Source organism: Podarcis pityusensis (assembly GCF_964106645.2).
Source record: "Podarcis pityusensis genome assembly, chromosome: 10".
Classification (NCBI taxonomy): domain Eukaryota; kingdom Metazoa; phylum Chordata; class Lepidosauria; order Squamata; family Lacertidae; genus Podarcis; species Podarcis pityusensis.
In genome coordinates, this window is record NC_138035.1 from 31,065,553 (window position 1) to 31,087,165 (window position 21,613).

Sequence of the window (21,613 nt, forward strand, 5' to 3'; positions counted from 1 at the left end):
GTCATGAAGCAAATTATTTTCTCGCTCTTCCTGGGATTGCTTGATGGAGTTCAGGAAGCTTTACAGCTGACATCAAAAGTAACAAAATGTGCACTGACCCTGCTTTTTAACTTGGTCAGGCCCACACTGAGTTCAACCTGCAAAGCGAAGATCTTAGACCACATCACCAGTACACTCCCACATCCCTGCATGTCTTTGTGCTCCCGTTTCGGGGGCCCTTCGTTTTCCATCTTAAAGGACATACCACAGACTTTTGCTGCACTAAAGTTTGTTGTGGCCACTGAACACATAACCAGTGGGCCAGGCAAGTATGGTTTAGATGGCACCAATATTCCTCTGCATGTGAGATTCCAGACCAACATCAGAATGAGGAAAGCTTTTGCTATGCAAGAAACAAGTGCAACTTTGAAGCAGGTGAAGGTAGCCTGTGTGCTCTTCATTGCAATCTATCTTTCCGTGTTCTACAGTGTTGTTAAGGCCATCATATAAATGGATAGATTAGACAACCTCTTTTATGTGCAGTTGTTTTAAATGGTGAAAAAAATGTCCTTGGTGTAGCAACTGCACTCGGATTTTATCCTGGTGACTGTGATGATATGCAATAATTCAAAGCTAATTTTGGGGTACAGGGGCATATAAACTTCAATTCCATGTTTATCTTGCTCATGCAGCTTTGTACCAAATAAGGAAATGTGAACTAGTAAGTGCCTAGGAATCCCAGGAAGAAAATGTGCTTCTGAAAGTCAAGCCTCTTGAGAGTTGTAGTTCATATCCTGACTGATGACAAATTATGATAATGGTGGTAATAAAAGTGTGGCTAAATGCTTAATGGTGAATCGTTATGGCAATTTGCACACATTTTCTGGTCTTGGAAATGTGAAATGCAGTCTGGGAAATTAGATAGATGGGTCTAAGAAGGTAGTACTCTTTCGAGAAGTTGCATACTCTGAAGCAACTATTATTATGACAGCACAAACTTTCTTCAAAGCAGGGAGAACTCAGGTGACAGTCTTAAGCTTGGGAGTAAATCTGAGTCAGAGGATTGCACTGTCAAAATACACAAAAATATGCAAGACTACCTTTCATCATATCAGACTTTTTGTCCATAATCTGGCCTGGTGTTGTTTACTCTGCCCGGAAGTGATTCTCCAGGGTCTGGGACAAGGGTTTTTCACATCACCCTGCTACCCAGTTTTTTGCTTTCTTAAACAAACACCCAGAAATGCCAGGAATTCAGCCTAGGACTGAAATCACTTCAATATATTTTATGGGAAGTGACTCATAAGTGGAGTTAAATAAAGAAATACTCTGAATCACCCAGATGTCTCAGGGTCTGTAATGTTTGAAAGCACACCAAAACACTCTTTGCTGGGCATAAGGGGGGGGGGGGCAGAAGGTTAATCACTAGTAGATCATCAAGGGTTTATGACTCCCAATGGTTTAACAATATTGACCCTCCAAAAGCCCCTTTCCCATTCTAAATGAGGCTGCTGAACAAAGTTTTAACAAATGCTGTGACCAAGCAGTAATATTTCCTATTCATTTGTATGCAGCTAGGGAAAATATTACTATATTTCTATGCTGCCCTTCCTTCAAGGAGCTCAGGGTGACTGACATACATGGTGTCCCCCATCCCTCTTTATCTTCACAAGAATCCTAATGATGGAGGTTAGAGTGACTGGCTCAAGGTCACCCACTCATAGATGAGTGGGGTTTTAAATTGGGCCCAACACTCTTCATATTTACACCACACTGCCTCTATTGAATGTTAGACGACCACAGTGGGTGCTTCCTCCACAAATAGTCATGGCTACCCGAAGAGAGGAGAGTTGGGGTAGCTTAGCTAGGTGTTTGAGAGGGAGAGGAAAAATAAGTTCTGGTATAATTTGGTCCAGTTCTCTGGGGGAGTTGGAGTGGGTTCAGGTGGGGATGGCAAAACCTGGATCCCTATCCAAGTTTTTCAGGCACTGACAGTATGACTTCATTATTATAAATATTTCATTTTTCTCTCCTGAGTACGATCTAACATTCTGTAAGAGGCTTTGCACAATGTGATGCCAAATCTGACTCCATCCTAGACACATTACTGTCATGTGCTTCTGTAAATATTATCAACTGGAGGTGGAGAGAGCAAAAGAGGAAATGAAAAAAAGCATGGAGAGGAACAGGGCTGCAGGAGTCAAGACAACAGGGTTATCATCTTTACACATAAAATATACACAACAGTGTAACATTATCTTCCTCATCCTGTTTGGTAGTGAACAAAAACAGATGTGATAAAAATCAGCAATATCGCTGTCTGTTGTTGGAGGTAATTGTGTTGACTAATTTAAACCAGATTTTTTGGGGGGATAAGGTGCTATGTATAATGCTGGCTAAGGAGATGAGAACTGCAACCTGAACAGGCATTAAATTGAGAACAAGAGGATGAGTGATGAATTATTAACTCTTCTTTTCACGAATGCAAGGTAATGTTGAATGCAAGGTGTGCTCTCTTAAGCCTGTGCAGATCGACCACTTTGAAACCACTTTTCTAGCCAAACTTTTAATTCAATCATCCTACTCTTAGTACATACAGATTTATATCTTGCATTTTGAACCATTTTGTTATCAGTTGTCATGGATGGCAAAGATTAAGGTTTTTCTTTAAACCAGGCATCCCCAAACTCGGCCCGCCAGATGTTTTGGGACTACAATTCCCATCATCCCTGACCATTGCTCCTGTTAGCTAGGGATGATGGGAGTTGTAGTCCCAAAAACATATGGAGGGCCGAGTTTGGGGATGCCTGCTTTAAACTGTTCACTTTTCTATTTATAATGTTATGCTGGTATATTCTAATGCTAGTATCTTATAGGAAGTATGCAATAACTTAAGGTATCAGAGTGCTACTCCAGGTTTTTGCTCTGCTATTCCACAATAAATCATGCACATTGCTCAGTCCCACTAATCTATGTCTCTCTCCCATCTAGAAAGGGAGAATTCTAAGTAGCATAGCTCAGCCTTTAACCTGAACAATAAAGCATATATTTTACTAACCACAAAACCAGACCTGCCAACTCTTTCGCTTTGGCTGGTAAACACCTGGTTTTAAAACTAATTTCTACCATTTCAGAAAAAGGAGGTTATTGTTTTTCATCTTTTTTGGGAAACTAACTTCTAATTAATTTTAAAAAGTGATCTTCAGTCTTTCCCTGTCTTCTGGTCGGTTTCTACTGTGAGACTGCTCCCTAAAAGAATGCTGTTGTCCTCTAAGTCTAAAGCAAATTGCCCAAGAGCTGAGTGAATAAGCACGCACTTCAGCATGCTTGCACAATAGGACTCATAGTCTCTAACTAAATTCAAAGACTGTGCAAATTGGTTGGCTCTGAAAAATATCTGAATTAAGTTATCATTAGCTGGACCTTAGTCAGAGCCTCTAGTAGCTGAGCAGAAGAATGTTTCAAACTACTGATCAACCTTAAATCGTATCACATGCTGGCTTGTAGTAGGCCCTGCTGCTGTGTATCAACAGCAGCCTGACACGCAGACATTTAACAGGCAAAGTCCCCCCCTGTTAGTGATAAATGGAGGGGGGGGTTGGATTTATGTGTGTCATTATGCTATTAAAAGCAGAGGATCTGAGCCAGTAAAAACTGGCAAATCTCTGCAGGGGCCACATCAGTTTGCAAGACAACAAATTAAGGTCTTTACTTAATACAATTTTAAACCACACATGGGTGTAGCCAGGATTTTTGTTGGGGAAAGGCTTTTGTTGGGGGGGGGCAGAACCTCAGATTTGTATTGTTTTGTATTGTTTAGTAGGGGCAGCTGCCCCCCCCAGCTATGCCCATGTAACCCCAATCATGTTGCACATTGTATGTATAACTTGCCAAAGCTGCCTTTCTGAAATTCATTATTCTTTTCTGAATGTAACAAGATTGAAAGACTGACTCTTTCCTGCAATATCCTTTTCGCTTTACAGTTTCCACTACGTGCGTGGCTTACAAGTCAAACAAAATATCTTTTTCCTATTAATACAGTCTCTAACATCAGCTAGAACTTGTCTCCTGAGTGTACCAGTGGGGGACCCATTTCATAACGTGAAGGCATGCAGAAAAGTATTTTTATTGGCAGCTCTAGAGCCATTGAATTTTCACGTACTGAAGACTTGCAGCACTTGTTGGGTCTCTTATTTCAGCGGCCCTTCAAAGAGCTGGTGCTAAGCTGGAGGATGTAAAAGTGCTCTTGTCCTCTAGATGTAAAAGATAGATGCATTTATTTTTAATGCTGCATGACCAGAATTGGCAAACTGTTTTTCTCCAAGTGTCTCAGCAAGTACCTGCTGAAACATGAAACAAAGTCATCAGAAGTTTAAGCAGCATTGCTGAGCCAAAGCTAATCTGCCCTGCTACATACAGACATCATGCTGCTGTCATAGGCAAAGATGTACAGGACAGAGTCTGTGACATCAACACAGGAGAAAAGCAACACACAAGCATGCAATGCCAAGTACTGTACTTTTTTTTTTTATAGAATAGCTTTTAACAAGTGGTTTTTTTTATCTTTGATGAAAAGTGAATGTTTAATTTACTAAACAGGATTGCTCTGTAACCCTCCTTTTCCAAAGAAGCTCTAGTTTACAGACAGCACTAATAATATCCTGTTCATTTACCTGAGAGCAAGTCCCATTGAATTATGGTGAACTTGCTTTTGGAGTAAAAATGCAAGGGTTCAGGTTGTTAGGTGGAGAGACCCCAGGCAGATAAGGGAATTTCTTCCTGTCCCAAACGAAATAACCCTGGATAGCTGTTCCTTGTTTAGCTTTCAAGCCATTAGGAATATTAGTCACACAATTTCAACATATGAACTGGTGTTTTTCTTCAATATGGGGTTAGTTTTATGATTTTAGCCAGTGTGGGGTAGTGTTTAAAATGCCAGAGTATTCAGTCATGAAGCCCTTTGGGTGACCTTGGGCCTGTCAGTATCTCTCAGCCTAAACTACCTCACAGGGTTGTTGTGAGTATAAAATGGAGAAGGGGAAGTAATAGACCAGCTTTTAACACTGTGTTAAAAACGTATTAATAAACAAATAAATATTATCAGCACACACTGCACTACAAAAAGCAGCTGCATGAAAGAAATTCAAATAGTGTCTCCCACTGGGTTCAGGGGGGTTTACGTCTATGTAAGTGTGCAAAAGCTTTAAAGCTCAATCAATGCACCTTTTGGCACGACTCTGGCGAAGCCTGTACTGTATAAGCATATATACCCCCCGCCACGGAGTCTCTGAGGTGCAGAAGCCCCCAGAGGCCTGCAGAGGCCCACCCCCTCCCCGCTCCCTTCGCCCCGCCCTCCATGTTGCCGGGGCTGCGCGGGCAGGGAGGCGCGCGCGCTCTCTTCCTCCGAAGCTCGCGCCAGCCCCATGACTGCCGCGAAAACGGGAGCGCGCCTGGCTTGCCGCTGAGCCCAAGCCTGCCGCTGGTGCCCTGGCTGCGAGCGTGTTGCTCTCTCCTCCATCGCCAGCCAGCCAGCCAGGCAAGCAGGCGGGGCGGTGAGCGAGAGGCGAGCCGGAGCGCGGGCTGCCATGCCCAGCTAGCCTTTCCCTTGCCTCGCACACCACCCTTGCGGCACTGCCTCCGCTAAGGCTGCCCCTGCACGGCGCGCCCTCCTTGCCGGGCAGCGCGGGCTGGCTCGCTTCCCCTTCTCCTAAGCATCCCGGCCCGCCAGTGCAATAAACTTTTCGCTGCCGACAGAGCGACCAGCAGAGAGGCGGGTCTTGCCCCGGGGTCGCTCCCAGGATGGAACAGGGCGCGTACGGAGCGGGCAAAGCCGGGGGCGCCTTTGACCCTCAGACCTTCATCCGGCAACCTCACACGATCCTCCGGATGGTTTCTTGGGTAAGGACTCGGAGGACGCCTCCCTGGCCGCGCGGGGGAGGGAAGGCCATTGGCGTGGGAAATAACAAAAACACGTGCAAAACAATCGGCACGTCTGAAAGAGAGATCTGCAGAGAGCCCTGGGCGGGCTTGGCTTGGCTGTGGGGTTGATCCCTATCCTGCTGACTGAGCACCCAGGGCAAGCTTTAAATGACACTCAGCGGGGCTTTAAGGAGGAGGAGGAATGTCCTTCCCAGCGCGCGCGCGCGCGCACGCGAGATCGTGGAAAGGAAGATTAGGAAAGCCCAGCGCCGGGTGGTTGGATTTGGGGGACCGACTTCTCGGCTTCCCCTGCCCCGTGGGGCGAAGGAGATCGCGGGGTGGGGGTGCCGGCCAAGCGGGCAACTGGGGGGGGGGGGAATCCTGCATCGCCGCCTGCCCAAAGTGACCTCTAAGATGGGAGCAAGGCCGTGTCTTCGCTGTCATGGAGCCCCCAGCTCGGCTTGCTTCTTCCATCTCCGTTTTCCGTCTCTTGTGCAGCACCGCTTCTAGTCAGCGGCGGGGCGGCAGTGTTTGCAAACTGGTGTTCTCTGTGTGTTTGTGTTGTGCAGACTGTGGAGCGCACAGCTAGCCCGGCAAGCAAGGTGTAAAATGGCATTGTGAGCGCCCTTCCCCCGCCTCTCTCCATTGCCCAGATCTCTCCGGGTGAAGGGTTTGGAAAACTAGGAAACATGCCCTCCCAGCCGCCTTCTGTATTGGAGCCTCTCTCTCTCTCTTGTTTCTTTCCCTTTCCTCCTCCAAAACTACTGCCAGCTTCCTTTGAAAGATGGAAATGGTTAAGCCGGTCCTCCAGCCTCGTAAGCTTGACGCTGCTATTATTAAAGGTTCATCAAAACATGCAGAAAATGAGAGAGTTTCCCATAACCTGCGCGATGAGCTGTTAATGGTGAGGCAGTTGGACGAGAGAACTGCAAAAGTGATTCTGAATTTCAGCTGCCCTTTTCCTACCCCTTCCCTTAATTTATTTCCGTTGGTTCCTTCTTATTTCATTTACAGAGGATGGGGGGCGGGCAGGGAGAGAAGGGTGCAAATGCGTGGTGTCCTCCTCCTCTTCCAAATCCCCCCCCCCACCGCTGCTCCACCTTCAATTTTACCGTGTAGCAAATTTTATGTAACGCCGTGCATGTGTGATGGAGGAAGCGAGTTGATGGGATCCGTCAGCAAGAGGAGGGAAGGAAGGCTGCTCTCTCGACTGTGCGGCTCCCTCGGGGTGGGGGGAGGTCACTTATCTTGTGACACTTTCGCCATGGCCGCCCGTGTGTGCCTGGAGCATTTGCAAGAAGGTCACTGGGATTAAGGGAGCAGGCTGCAAACAATAAGCTGGAGGGCGGGGGAGAGAGATTTGTCTCTTGTAGGAGTCTGTAGGTAGAGAGGGAAGGAGGACACAGCGAGGTAAAGCAGATCTTGGAGCTGAGATGCCTTCTTCTCACCCTCCCCCAGTAGGCCAAGAAAGAGAGAGAGGGGGAGAGTAAATGTTGGATAGGGACAGGGCATCTCTTGTTGTGAGGGTTGATGGTGTAGGAGTTTAGCTCTCCTATTGCAGCCATTAAGGCAGGGGTCAGCCTGGTTTATATTGCCTGGGCCAGATTGGTCCTGCGGAGAACCCTCCGTGGACTGGATTCTGCACCCACGTGAGCACTCACACCCATGATTTTCAGCATCTGCGTGCGTGCAGACATGGTTTTCTGCGTCTGTTCAGATGCCATTTTCGGCGCCGTGGAAGTGAGTCCCTGCACTGTGCTGCGCCAGTTTAGCACAGCGCACGAGCAGGCAACTCAGTTCGGGGCCGGTCAAACGACCTCCGCAGGCCACTTCCTGCCCATGGGCCTTAGGTTGCTGACCCCTGCATTAAGGTTAGCCCAGGAAGTTGTCTTTAAGTGTTTTGTTCATCTCACCCACTATTTGTCTACCTTTTGCAAGCACAGCATTTGTCTTTTACATTTATATCCCACCTTTCTCAAGGTTCTCCCCCTCCCCATATTCCAAATAGTTGTTGCTTTTGTGCAAAGAGAGAGTTAGCAGCCTCCCCAAGCACAACCAGTGTGCTTGCCACCTGTTTTTCTGTCGACTGCTGGCTCCCCTTCCCTTCCTGTGCTGCCTGACTGCATGTGACTTGGGGGAAATGTTTGGAGATGAGAGGAGGAGGAAGGAGCTCTGCAGAATTGCTAGCAGTGCCCTGAAGAAGGGATTAATATGGTTGGCTGGTGTGTCTGCCTGGGCTCATTTTGCAGTGCTGTATGCTAGTGTTCGAACCAGAGGGCGGAAGACATTCTAGCAATAATCTCCTGGCTTTCACATCCGCTGGTGAAATTCAACATGATGTGGTGGAAGAACCTTTTTTGCTGTTGCGCAAACACTTGAATGAGGCAAAGCAGCAAAGAGCACAGGTGACAGCGCTGGCCCAATTATGATTGACATGACGTTAGATGGGACACTTCTGTCCTTGATAATCTGGGACAGAATGTTCTCCCCTTTAAAGCTGTGACTTCATTCTGTTACTGCAGGGCTTTCCAAGTACAGGAGAAGAGAGAGGGTTTCTGCAGTCTGCTTCTTTCTGCTTCAGAATATCACCTTATTGGCTCTCTTCACGAAATCAGATGACTTCCCAGCTGCAGAAAGAAACCCAGCATCCAAATTTTTCTTGGATGTCCTCCTGTTTCCCCAAAGCCACCAACTGTCTACTGCACCTTGACCTTGGAAGTGACTTTGATACCCTTCTATTTCTTGTGATAGTGTGTTACTTTGCTTTGCAAAAACACGTGAGTTGCAGAATAGTGGAAACTCTTAAAGACCATTCCTGTGCATGTTTGCCTAGGAGTAGGTCCCATTGAATTAAAGGGGCTTACTTCAATGTGCATGAAAATCTCAGAAATTGGAGTAGTGGCTTAGCTGAGCAAGTCAAGAGATGGAGAAACTTAGAGCCTCATTCCTCCCGCATTTGAATGTTCTTCTCTCCCATATGGTAAAAGTTCATTCTTTGTGCCTCTCACTCATTTTTCACTCCTGTACTATAGGTTACAATTTCACTTGCAATGCAAGCTTAAGCACGCTTACTCGGGAGTAAGTTCCACCAAGTTCAGTGGGACTTCTAGGCAATGTATAGCTGTACATGTTTGAATCCAGTCATATCATTAGAAATGTGCTCGGTACATTAACTTTGCATGGTAAAAAAAATCCCCCCTTTCTCCATCAAGTCTGAAGTGCTTAATAGATGAGGCACACAATATTAAATTTGTTAACCTATTTTTTCCTTTTTTGTCTCAAGTATATTGCAGTGGTGGCCAGAACAGAATTTGTACCCTCCATGCTGTCTCCAAAACTTTCAGACTCTTAACTTAATTATTTTTGCCCCCCTCCCCCCAATTACTGCGGCAACATTTTAGAACTTTAAGGTGCTTGTTTTTTAAAAGCCATATTCTAATCCTCATGGCAATAATGGCAAGGCTGAAAATGCAGTGGCAATGCCTGCTAATGGAGCCATCTCCAACTTGGTGCCTGCCAGGTAAACACCGCCTTGCTTGCTGGGGCTGATGGGAGTTGTAGTCCAAAACATCTGGAGGGCTGTGTGAACTAAGTTCAGTTTTTTCAAGTCCCAGAACCTCCAGATGTAGTTCATGAACTGCAAGGGAGTGTTCACTACTGGGGCTTCTGGAACAATACATTGCCGTGTAGGTACAATCTATTGATCAGTTGTGGCTGTACCTGCAGCATTCCACCTTCGAGATGAGCTTCATGACAAGCAAAACAAGCCAACCCATACAGATTCCCAGTGTGGCCCTAACCCTAGTCCTCAAAGGAAAATAATGAGATACCTCAATGGTTAGATGTGCAGACGCATCCGATTTGCAGATTTCTGATGTTTCAAGCTTTGTTTGTTTATACGGAAACTCATATGGATGCAGAAGTTGGGAGATTTGTAGGCCCATTCTATCCACAGTTAAGGAATCTCCAGTTGGGAACGGTAGTGACTAAAAGAAGACAAGAAAGAGCTTCTGAAATTCCTGGCGCTTTTCTAGAATGCCACTGTAGAGCTCAAATCTCCACAAGAATCTGGGGGGCAAAGATTGCGGGACAGAAAATAACATTAACAGACCAGCCCTATGTATGCTTACTTGGAATTAAGCACCACTGGGCTCAGTGAGGCTTAGGACTAAGTAATTGGGCAAAGGTCTGCAAGAAAAGACTGCACACTCAATTAAAGGCATTTTGAGCTAATAGTGACTTCACAGCTGCTCTGCAGTTGCCAGTTTCTCAACCAGCCGCTGCAGCTGTGCCTTTAGCAATAACTTGGTGTGCAGATATTTAAAAAGTAATAGTGTTTTCTCTCCATCGTGTGAAAACTTGCAAATGCTGGGATTTATTCTGCACCTCGAGCTGCACAGGAGCAGACCACATTGATTTTCATGGTCATTTGGCAACCCTAATGCTACACCTGTCAGATGCAGTGCAGCATTTAGAAGCCCATGATCAGGAATACAGAAATAACCCCACTCTTCTGTGAGGTGTCATTGGTGGCAGCAGTCCAATTTGAACTGTGTTTGGAATTCCTATTGAATTCAATGGGACTTCCAAGTATAAATATATTTCAGGCTGCATCTTTAAATGACCAGGCCTTGACATATTACCATGCTGGTGGTACTAACACTGTTGGAGTGATAAGATGCCACAGAAAGTAGGGCTCAATATCCTAAGTGGTTTTTAGAAGAAAGGAAACCTGTCTTCTGTTACACCTGCGCATCCTGAATGCTAGGTGAGATTATATTTGGGCGTGAAAGATACCTTTAATTAACTGTATAGGTTTTAGTTTAATCCAGTGTTTCTCAACCTTTTCTTGACCGTCTACCCCTTCTGACCTTGTTTCCTTCCTGTGCCTCCCCCCCCCCCATGTGTAGCCAGGGGGAATATAGGGGGGCAGCTGCTCCCCCAATAAGTAAAAATCAATACAAATCAATGGTTCTGCCCCCCCCCAAATATTGACTATGCCTATCAGGTAAATAAGGTAGCTATTTAAGTGTTTTATTTGTAAATAGAACTTGTTTTATTTATAATTTTTATAATTTATACAACATACAATTACCGGTTGTTGTTGTTTAGTCGTTTAGTACAGTACATAAAAAAAGGAACATAATGAAATATTGTTGAAGCAGAAAAACATAGATCACAGAGCTGGCAGGGACTCCAAGGTAGGAAACTCAGCTAAAACATCCATGATAGATGGTCATCCAACCTCTGCTTAGAAACCTCCAAGGAAGGAGAGTCCAGAACCTCCCAAGTGAGAGCCATCTTCCATGTATTATAAAAAGTAAACAACACTTATTTGGCCCCAGTTATTTGACACAGAGGGTGAAACCTACAGATACAGTCCAAAAGGCACATGGGGAGTTCTGTATATATGGGAGAATTTTGAAAAGCAGGTGATCCTCACTGACCTGGTGCAAAAAGATGATGTCATCTGGAGCAGCCCTGGCTGCCTAGATAAAACACTATAGTCCCACACGCCCTTACCTGGGAGTAAGGCCCGCTGAACTGAGTGCAGCTTTCTTCTGAGTAGACACCTAGTTATTTAGTAGATGCAAGTCAGCTGCACCAGATGACCCCGCTCAGCTAGGCACTGTGGTGGATTTCATCCTGCGCCTTGCAGAGCCGGGCTGACAATGCCAACGGGCCTAGCACCCACTGGCAACATCTAAAGGCACCGATCCAAGAAATGCACATGGCAAAAAGGAGTGTTAGGCCCTGGTGGGCTGTCCCCTTACCTGCTTGTGATTGGCCAAGCAAATAGCCAGCCAATCAGGATTTTTTTATTTTAAAAATGTGGTTTCCCCCCTTCACTTCTCACTTCCCTCTGTGGCCACCTAGCCTTGTGCTGTGGCCTCCCATTTATGCGATTTTCACCTGTGCCCCCCTTGGAATATCCTGGGGCCCCACAGGGGGCCATATGGCTCCTGGTTGGGAAACACTGGTTTAATAGTGAATTAGATCTGCACAAGTCCACTTACGACCAAAAATAGTTCTGAAAAGAAAACAAAAACCCTCCATTTTTTGATGATGTACATTTATGCCATAGCAGGAATTACCTTAGTAGAGACATTCCTTACTGCATAGGAGAGGAGCAGGATCTTAAGAAGGCGATCTGCAGTATTTAAAAGTATTAAATACCGGTATATATTTAAAATAACTTTTTTAAAAATAATAAAGTGCTGCCTAATTAACTGAGGGTGGTTCTTTTTAGTGAATTAGCACCTTATGTACAACCAATTGGAACTGCCTTCCAGATAAGCCTGCAAAAGCTGCTACCCTGCTCATTCCCACTTACTTCATAAGTCACTTGTAGAGCATTCATGGCCTCAGCAAACGAGTAAAATAACCAACACATTTTCACATTTGCAAATGCTACTCTGCTTGGTCACCTGGAGGTAATTCTTATCTTGCTGAAGGTGATCAAGCAGGAAAGCGACTGTTTCTAAGCCTCAAATAGATCAGCTGCTATTTATGGCACTAACTTTTATAAATGCGAATGCTCATGGCCAGTGGTATACCACTGCTCCCAGTAGCCTTCCTGTTAACGCTACACACACACACACACACACACACACACACACACAGCAAACAGCACTTGCTTTGAAGCTATCTGGGAGGGCAAGTTTTCATTGTTTACCTTTCCGAATCGGTTTTTTTTTTGCATGCAAGGCTATACACAAACAGAATAATATTGGCTGAAGTCATAGGAAGAAACAGGCCTGCCTTCCAAATCTCCCTTCTTCAGTGTTGAGTGTGGAAGTCAAAATGTGGCTAGCAAGATCCTTGTAGTGAGGTGTGCCTGTTGCGTGTGGTTCAGGTTTTCCAGTTTGCCTGGGGAGCTCTTTGTTCACCAACAGCTGCACTCTTCCTTTTAATAATAATTGAACAGCTTTGTGGTGTGTCTTTGTTTTCTGAATGCAGTGCCTTTTGAAGTGGCATATGTTCAAGGAAGCTAGCACATAAGACAACTCCGTGTAACAGGGGAAGCTATGCTTCAAATCATGTGGGAGTTGGCAACCTTTTGGTGCATATTTGCAAACCAGAGAAACTCTCATGGGCACTCCAGAAACTGCCACTTATTCCACTGGCTACAACAGGATACATCCTTCATGCCTAATTTCAACAGGGGTGGCAACCCTCTGGGAGCAAGGGAAGGCCTCATTGGGCCCCTTTGTACCTGTGGCTGTCATGTTGCCAACCTCTATTAAAACACAACATGGCCCCTAATCTTCAGAAGAGGGTTTTTGTCTTTTTGTGTTAATGGAGCCTTACCTGAGAATAAGCCTCACACAGTGCAAATTAATTATGAAGCCTGGAATTGTGATGCAAAGGGCAGACTTGATAAGCTTTCCCCCCATAGTGCTTTCCCCATTATTATCAGGAAAATGTTCCTCCACCTGCCTTGCACATGTTAAAAAAGGCATGGGAGCTCTGGTGGAGAAAAGATTTGGCAGCCTTATTTGTCACATGATCTACAGCAATCATTCCTGTCCCCTCCATTTTGCAATTTGTCTCTGGGTACATCAATATATCTGGCACTGAGCAAGCTGTAGCTTTATAGGTTACACATTCACATTTTATTATAGCATTATGTGCTGTTTCATGAGATCTTATTCTGGACATTCATTTAAAAGTTCTTTGACAGGAACTGCATCATGTGAGTAGGAAAATGGCTGTCTGGAAAATCGTAATAATTGTATGGTAATGATTGTTAACAAGCTGCTGCCTGTTTAAGGTTTTTTGTTTTTTGTTAATCTGCTTGCAGAATAGGGCTTTTCAAAAAATAGAATCCAAGCCATATTTAAAGCCCACCTTTTTCACTTGGAAGTATTTAAATGTAAAAAGACCTTTGCAAGCTGTCTATAAAATAGAGCAGAGCTGAACTTTCATTGCAGCGCAGAGGGAAATAGCACGGAGGGACGAATCATCGGGCAAATGGGGATATGCTGTATTTGTTTTCGGGAAATGACAGAGAAAGTGCTCCGAAATGAGAAGGGCTCATGCATGAAGCTTAAATGCTGAGAAAGATTGGAGGTGGCAGCTGTACTGTGAATTAAATGTGAGCTTGCAGCAAGTTGTGGGAGAAAAGGTACCCCTCGTTATTTCAAGCAACATATGCAGAAACACAGAATGTTTGTTAACGTTGTGAGACTGTTGCATTCAAACCGAACCTCTTGGTTGCAATCCTATGCACCTGTTAAGAGGGTTTTTTTGGGGGGTGGGTAGGCAGTATGCCTGAGCCCCTCTTCTAATTCTTGGATCCAGCACAATTGCTGGAATAGCCAAGCCAGCATAGTAATGGCCCACAAAGTGTGGGTCATTAAGGGAACAAAGGGAGTGGCTCTGTGCTAGAGAAGAAATGGGTGGGCCTCTCCCTTCTACAAGTCAGTTACTTAGAAAGATAAAAGGCCAGAATGGAGAGTTGAGTTATGGGAGCTAGAAGCTGGAACAGCAGAGAGAGAGAGAGAGAGAGAGAGAGAGAGAGAGGAGCGCGCCATAGCCATAGTCATACCTGATTTCTGTTTGAATCCAAGGCTGTGACTATCTGAGAAGCATGACCCTCTTGGGTTGTTAATGCTATGAAGCCTTCCATCGTAGGCTCAGGTTGTGCAAATGAACCATATAACCTATTGACACTGCAGTCTCCGCTGTGTCTCATTCCAAAAGGAAACAAACCCTGAGTAAGCGCCTGGAACCCCCGGCATCTTGCGCCACTCAGAGGTTGGGGTGGCATGCAACAAACCTTTATCTAAGTCCAATTGCACTTGATAGGATTTACTTCTGAGTAGACATGGAAAAGATTGCCCTGCTAGTAACAGAAACATTATCGGACATTCCAAGCCACATAAGCCTTCATATTGCCCTCATGAACTTCCCATTTATGTGGAGGAAAATTCAAAGATTCAAAGTATGTCTTCGAATGACATCACATGGAAGAGGGAGGCACCATGAGTCCCAAAGTAAAGAGAATAAGTGGTGTGCAATAGTCTGTTCTGCTAGTGCAAGATACTTCTGTTGGTGGAACAGGACTTTCCTCTCTGTAGCTCCCACCCACCCAAATCTGCTCTGGAGGGTTGTAGAGCTTTGTGTACAACCCAGTGACTCCGATGGGTTCAGCAAGCATTGTTAAGCAAAGCAATGATCCCAGTGAGTTATAAGCAACAATCCAGGGCATCTTCTCCAACCTGCTGTGTTCTATATGTTGTTGGACTACATCTTCCCTCACCCCTAGTCAGCATCGCCAGTGGTCAAGGATGATGGGACTTGTAGTCTGACAACATCTTGAGGGTACCACATTGGGGAAGGCTCCTTCACTGAAATGTTTTCAGAGCTTTGGGACGTGGGTGGCAGTGGAGCACCCTTTTGGAGCAAGGGAGCCACTGTGGTGCAATGGTTAGAGTCCAAGAGGAGGAGTGGAAGACCCGGATTCAGAGTCTCCGCTCTGCCAGAAAGCTTTGGACCAGGTTTTATCTCAACCAACCTCATGGGGATAGTGTCAGGATAAAATGAGAAGGGAATCAAACTGTTTTTGCCATCCTGAATTTCTTGCAGGAAAGGTGGAATAAAAACACCAAATTGAGAGTTCTAAAATATTCCCCAGTGAAAGCTTGAACATTCAAAACTCAGGATCATTGTATTTGACCAATACCACTTCATATTCCCACTAGGATAGTTCTTACTTTGTTTGAAAAAATAAATAGCAAAGAAGTCATTGTTCCCTCGTAATGGCATCAGAATCTCTCCAGCATACGGTTATTGGGTCCAGAGCTCAGGATTCCTCCAGGGCTTTGGTTACACACAAGGCAGAAATGACAAGTTGTCTTGTGATACCTTAAAGGCCAACAAATTTGTCAAGGCGTAAGGATTCATGGATTTAAAGTATATTTCCATCAGATTCAGTAAGTGTTATCCTGAGTTGCAGGTACATTGTTGGAGTTCATTAGGCTCTGCTTTTTGCAGTGCTGCAGAGACAGGAGAAGCCACGCCTGCTGAGATCCTACACCTACCCCAAATGAAACTTTTAAGGTCCAAGAGCTCTCTTAGTGTCTGAACCTTGTACACCATTTAGCATTGTATCAGAAATACAGATCAGCTTCCAGACTGCCATCAGATGCAATAAGAGCTGATGGGTCTCTGATTTAAAAAAGAGAGAGCAGCAAAGCAAACTCTGTTCCATGAGTAACGTTGACTTTGGAATTATCAACACAAAAGAAGGGGGATTGAGAGAGACTCTTGCTTTAGTCAAATCAGGCAGACAAGTCTCCAGGTAATGACTATCCTTGAGGACTGCCCAAGGCAGCTGTATGGGTCATTAGCATCCATAGCAACAGTGGAACGTACCTGCAGTCTTATTTTTCCTGCAAAGCTTTCTGCCAGCTATATGTCTTGTGCTGTTGTCCATTCACAAAAGTCAGCCAATTACGAAAACATTGCAGTGCTTTTGAGAAATATTATAAGCCTTTCCTGCATCCCACCAGCTGGAGCTATCCTGGGGTATAGGGGCAACTTCTGTGAATCTTCCCTGAGGTTTTATGAACAGCAGCAGTAGAGCCATCAGATCAGACCCCTCCAGATGTGTTGGTCTAAAGCTCCCATCAATGCCAACCAGTGTAGCCAATGGTGAGGGATGATGAGAATTGTGGGACATTAACATCTCCCTTACACTGGGCCAGTTGAACATCTGGACAAGGGGTGGGGAACATTTGGCCTTCCAAATATTGAACCACAACTCCCATCAGCCCCAGCAAGCATGGCCAGTGACCTGAGATAATGGGAGTTGTAGTTCAGCAACAGGTGGAGGGCCAAAGGTTCCTCACATGTGATCTAGCCCACTGGGTTGGGCTGTACAGTTCAGTCTGTCAGGATGTTAGCTGTGCTGAAGGAAGGAAGCCAGGCAGCAGCTCTCCGCAGGCTCAGACAGGGGTCTTCTCAGTTGCCTGATTCCTGGTCGTTCAAACCAGAGAAGCTAGGAGTTGATCCCGGGACCTTCTGCATGCAAATCATGTGTTCTGCCACTGAGCTCTGCTCCCTCCCTGCAACTCGCAATCGAGATCTCTTCTGCGGAGAGGGATATTATTATTGTTCCCCAAGGCTGACAGGTCCACAGGGCTCTTGTCTCTTCCAGATTTGCATGGAAAGAACAGTTCCTCCGCTGTGCCTTTTTCCATCTTAGAGCTGCAATGATAGAAGTCCTGCCTGGTAGAAATTATTCTTCTGAGCAGCTCTTAAAGGTACAAGAGCAGACTTGGGATCGGACCACCTTACATGCTCCCTCCTTGTTTTTTCTTCTTCTCTCTGGCTAGGTGTGGTAAAGATTGCTTAAACGCAGCCTTTCCCAGCCTGGTGCTCTGCAGATGTTTTGGGCTGCAAAACCCACCAGCCCCTGCCGGCACACCTGTCCCAGCTAGAGCTGATGGAGTTGCCAAAAATATCTGGAAGGTCTCAGGTTGGCAAGGGGTGGGTCACAGTAAAGCAGCTGCTTTTGTAAACGTAGCCTTAGACTAGGCCTTTGAGAGGCTACCGCAGTGGGATCTAGTCATGGCTCCAGATGAGTCTCCAAGGGAACAGAAATGGCTCTGTGTGCTTCCTTCATTGGTGCTGATCTCTTCCAGCGGGTGGTAAACCAGCTAATGCTGTGGGATCAGCAGTTAAGCTGGGGGAGTGGGCAGGGGATAGGGGCCAGATGCAGCAGCTTGTAAATACCATTCAAAGGCAAGGAACAAACAGTGGAAGGAGAGTAGGCAGCAGTTCACATCCTTATCAGTTTGCTGCAGTTCAGTCGCTTGCTCTCTGCGGGCGATGAAATGTTTTTACTGTTTGCCTGTTTGAGGGGCGTACTGTATATCTGAAACAACTACCGTATTTTTCGCCCTATAGGACGCACTTTTTCCCCTCCAAAAATGAAGGGGAAATCTGAGTGCGTCCTATGGGGCGAATGCAGGCTTTCGCTGAAGCTTGGAGAGCGAGAGGGGTCAGTGCGCACCAACCCCTCTTGCTCTCCAGGCTTCAGGAACACATCCGCAGCCTAGTCAGTTCCCGCAGGGCTGTCTAGGCTGCGGATAGCAGCCTGCTTCCCGGAGCGTCGGGCGCGCTGAAAGCAGAGCGCCCGGCGCTTTGGGAACACATCCGCAGCCTAGGCAGCCCTGCGGGAGTTCCCGCAGGGCTGTCTAGGCTGCGGATAGCAGCCTGCCGCCCAGCGCGAGGGGTGCCCTGAAGCAGAGCGCCCCTCGCGCCGGGCAGACATCCGCAGCGTGTTGGAGCCCTGCGGGAGTTCCCTGCAGGGCTCCCCACGCTGCGGATAGCAGCCTGCTGCCCAGCGCGAGGGGCGCCCTGAAGCAGAGCCGGACAGACATCGGCTAGCCCCACAAGCTCGGGGGACAGCAAGGAGGTGCAGCGCCGCCATCCCGCTTTTCTTCGACCTGGTTCGGTTTCCCCGACCTGGTTTTGGGGGGGAAATAAAGGGGGGGGAATTTCCTTTATTTCCCCCCCAAAAAACTAGGTGCGTCCTATGGGACGGAGCGTCCTATGGGACGAAAAATACGGTAATGGCTTTGAAGAGCAACGGTTCAGATTGAGAAATGGAACTTGCATTAACCCTGCCTTCTCCTGGCAGCCCCACACGTGAACTATGGTGGTTCCACATAGTGGTGCAAGCCAAGTAATTTTTGACTCTGGACTTCATGGTCTCGCCAACGGAGGGGACAGTTTTCAGTCGGTGCCAATGTGTGTTACTTCATTTCCTTCTAAATGTTGCAAGGCAGTCCAGCTGTCTTTGGGGCTCCTTCTGCACATTCTGCTGAGTGGAACCCCAGACTTTTGCCCTGAAGTCTTGCCCTTATGGCACCATTGGCTCCACACTGGCATTTGTTGCAGCAGTCGCATAATTTGGAAGGCTGTTGTACGTGTGTCTGGATCAAAGCTGACCCTATGCATGTACTCCAGTGTATGCCACTCACAAGTTACCTATTTGCTTTGGGTAACCTCAGTATTTCCAGTAGTGACTGTAACGTGTGGTGAACTGGCCAGCGTGCTCCTGCTGTTTGAGTTTCTTGGCGCTCGTGCTCAGTTCTGCCACCAAGCATGTCTCTGGGGGTGTAATACGGAATCCTCTTATCTTCAAAGTCCATATGGCACAATTTTGGATGGATGCAGCATAGATGTTTCTGAGAAGCATAGCTTGGGTTGGTTCTGCTCTCTTTCTATTCTAAAAAATATGCACTTAACAGCATGGAGTAACTTAAGAAATCTGAAAAGGAGGATTGGGGCTGGAATCTGACCTCGCTTCCTCTCTCTCTCAGGTTATTCCAGGTGATGGCTCAGACGTATTATCAGGGAAGCGTGTGTGAAGCTTTGCTGGGGCACTCCGACTGATTCTGTGTGCATAATGGATAACATCATTTCTTAAAACAGTTAATCCAGCAGCATTTTTATGATAACAATAAAAGCTTCTTTTTTAAGCATATTTTTGGTGTATATGCCTTTGAGGTCTTTTTGATAATACAGTCGTACCTTGGAAGTCAAACGGAATCCGTTCCAGAAGTCCCTTTGACTTCCAAAACGTTCAAAAACCAAAGCATGGCTTCTGATTGACTGCAGGAAGGTCCTGCAGCCAATTGGAAGCCCCGTTGGATGTTCGGCTTCCAAAAATAGTTTGCAAACCAGAACAGTCACTTCCATGTTTGCAACGTTCAGCAGCCAAAATGTTCGGGAACTAAGCTGTTCGAAAACCAAGGTACGACTATATATGTTTTTAGGGAGTGGCCCAGATCCCAGATCTTCTGTGGTGGACCCCATATTTCCTATCCTTCTTCTCCTCTCTCCTTTATAAAAATAATTTTTACTTTGCTTGTAGGGTGGCTGGACACCATGCTAATGAGACCCTAAACTGCCCACCAACTTAATTTCCCAGTGGCATCTATACATCTAAATTGGCTTATGGAAATGTTATGGAAATTCAAGGCCTTTGCCCAAAGTGCTTCTAAGTACCCAACAATACCCTTGCTTCTAATAAAAGTGTGTTTGTTGAACTGCTACCAAACACTTTCATCACCCTTAAAACAGTACTTGCTTAATAGCCGCTCTTTAAGTCTGAAACTTGTTTTCCAAGAGATCTGCTAAATTCTGAGCATGGGTGTCACCCAGAAGGGATTTATAACTTTTTAAACATTTTGTTTTCAGTGGTGGGGAAACGCTATAAGGATGTGTTAACCATTAAATGTTAAATCTACCGTATTTTTCGTTCTATAGGACGCACCGGCCCATAGGACGCACCTCGTTTTTTTGGGGGGGAAATGAATAAAAAAAATTATTCCCCCCCCTGCGGCTGCCGCCCCAAGCCTCGCGTGCTTCGGGCTGCAGGCTACCGCCCCAAGCCTTGCGCGCTTGGCGGGACCTCTTGCCGGGCGCGCAAGGCTTGCAGACACTCGCCCGAAGCACGGGGAGCCCTCCGGAGGGCTCCCCGTGCTTCGGGCGACAAGCTGCAGCCCCAAGCCTTGCGCACTCGGCGGGACCTCCTGCCGGGCGCGCAAGGCTTGCAGACACTCGCCCGAAGCACGGGGAGCCCTCCGGAGGGCTCCCCGTGCTTCGGGCGACAGGCTGCAGCCCCAAGCCTTGCGCGCTCGGCGGGACCTCCTGCCGGGCGCGCAAGGCTTGCAGACACTCGCCCGAAGCACGGGGAGCCCTCCGGAGGGCTCCCCGTGCTTCGGGCGACAGGCTGCCGCCCCAAGCCTTGCGCGCTCGGCGGGACCTCCTGCCGGGCGCGCAAGGCTTGCAGACACTCGCCCGAAGCACGGGGAGCCCTCCGGAGGGCTCCCCGTGCTTCGGGCGACAGGCTGCAGCCCCAAGCCTTGCGCGCTCGGCGGGACCTCCTGCCGGGCGCGCAAGGCTTGCAGACACTCGTCCGAAGCACGGGGAGCCCTCCGGAGGGCTCCCCGTGCTTCGGGCGACAGGCTGCCGCCCCAAGCCTTGCGCGCTCGGCGGGACCTCCTGCCGGGCGCGCAAGGCTTGCAGACACTCGCCCGAAGCACGGGGAGCCCTCCGGAGGGCTCCCCGTGCTTCGGGCGACAGGCTGCAGCCCCAAGCCTTGCGCGCTCGGCGGGACCTCCTGCCGGGCACGCAAGGCTTGCAGACACTCGCCCGAAGCACGGGGAGCCCTCCGGAGGGCTCCCCGTGCTTCGGGCGACAGGCTGCCGCCCCAAGCCTTGCGCGCTCGGCGGGACCTCCTGCCGGGCGCGCAAGGCTTGCAGACACTCGCCCGAAGCACGGGGAGCCCTCCGGAGGGCTCCCCGTGCTTCGGGCGACAGGCTGCAGCCCCAAGCCTTGCGCGCTCGGCGGGACCTCCTGCCGGGCGCGCAAGGCTTGCAGACACTCGCCCGAGGCACGGGGAGCCCTCCGGAGGGCTCCCCGTGCTTCGGGCGACAGGCTGCAGCCCCAAGCCTTGCGCGCTCGGCGGGACCTCCTGCCGGGCGCGCAAGGCTTGCAGACACTCGTCCGAAGCACGGGGAGCCCTCCGGAGGGCTCCCCGTGCTTCGGGCGACAGGCTGCAGCCCCAAGCCTTGCGCGCTCGGCGGGACCTCCTGCCGGGCGCGCAAGGCTTGCAGACACTCGTCCGAAGCACGGGGAGCCCTCCGGAGGGCTCCCCGTGCTTCGGGCGACAGGCTGCCGCCCCAAGCCTTGC

The 21,613-nt window shown here is 47.8% G+C and overlaps 1 protein-coding gene across 7 annotated transcripts in view; it reads left to right on the forward strand.

Annotated features, from left to right (window-relative positions):
* Positions 1–5,398: 5,398 nt before the first annotated feature.
* The window catches only part of LOC308457493 (TGF-beta-activated kinase 1 and MAP3K7-binding protein 1), a 52,759-nt gene continuing 36,544 nt past the window's right edge, over positions 5,399–21,613 (forward strand). The window contains exons 1-2 of one of the 7 annotated variants that reach the window (XM_080971375.1): positions 5,400–5,877; positions 8,421–8,675. In XM_080971375.1, the coding sequence (XP_080827501.1) occupies positions 5,779–5,877; positions 8,421–8,675 (354 nt within the window). In that variant the 5' untranslated portion in view covers positions 5,400–5,778. Of the gene's footprint in view, positions 5,878–6,313; positions 6,501–6,667; positions 6,803–8,138; positions 8,304–8,420; positions 8,676–21,613 lie in introns of those variants that run through there. The other 6 variants (XM_080971377.1, XM_080971374.1, XM_080971373.1 and 3 more) reach the window with 6 other exon arrangements.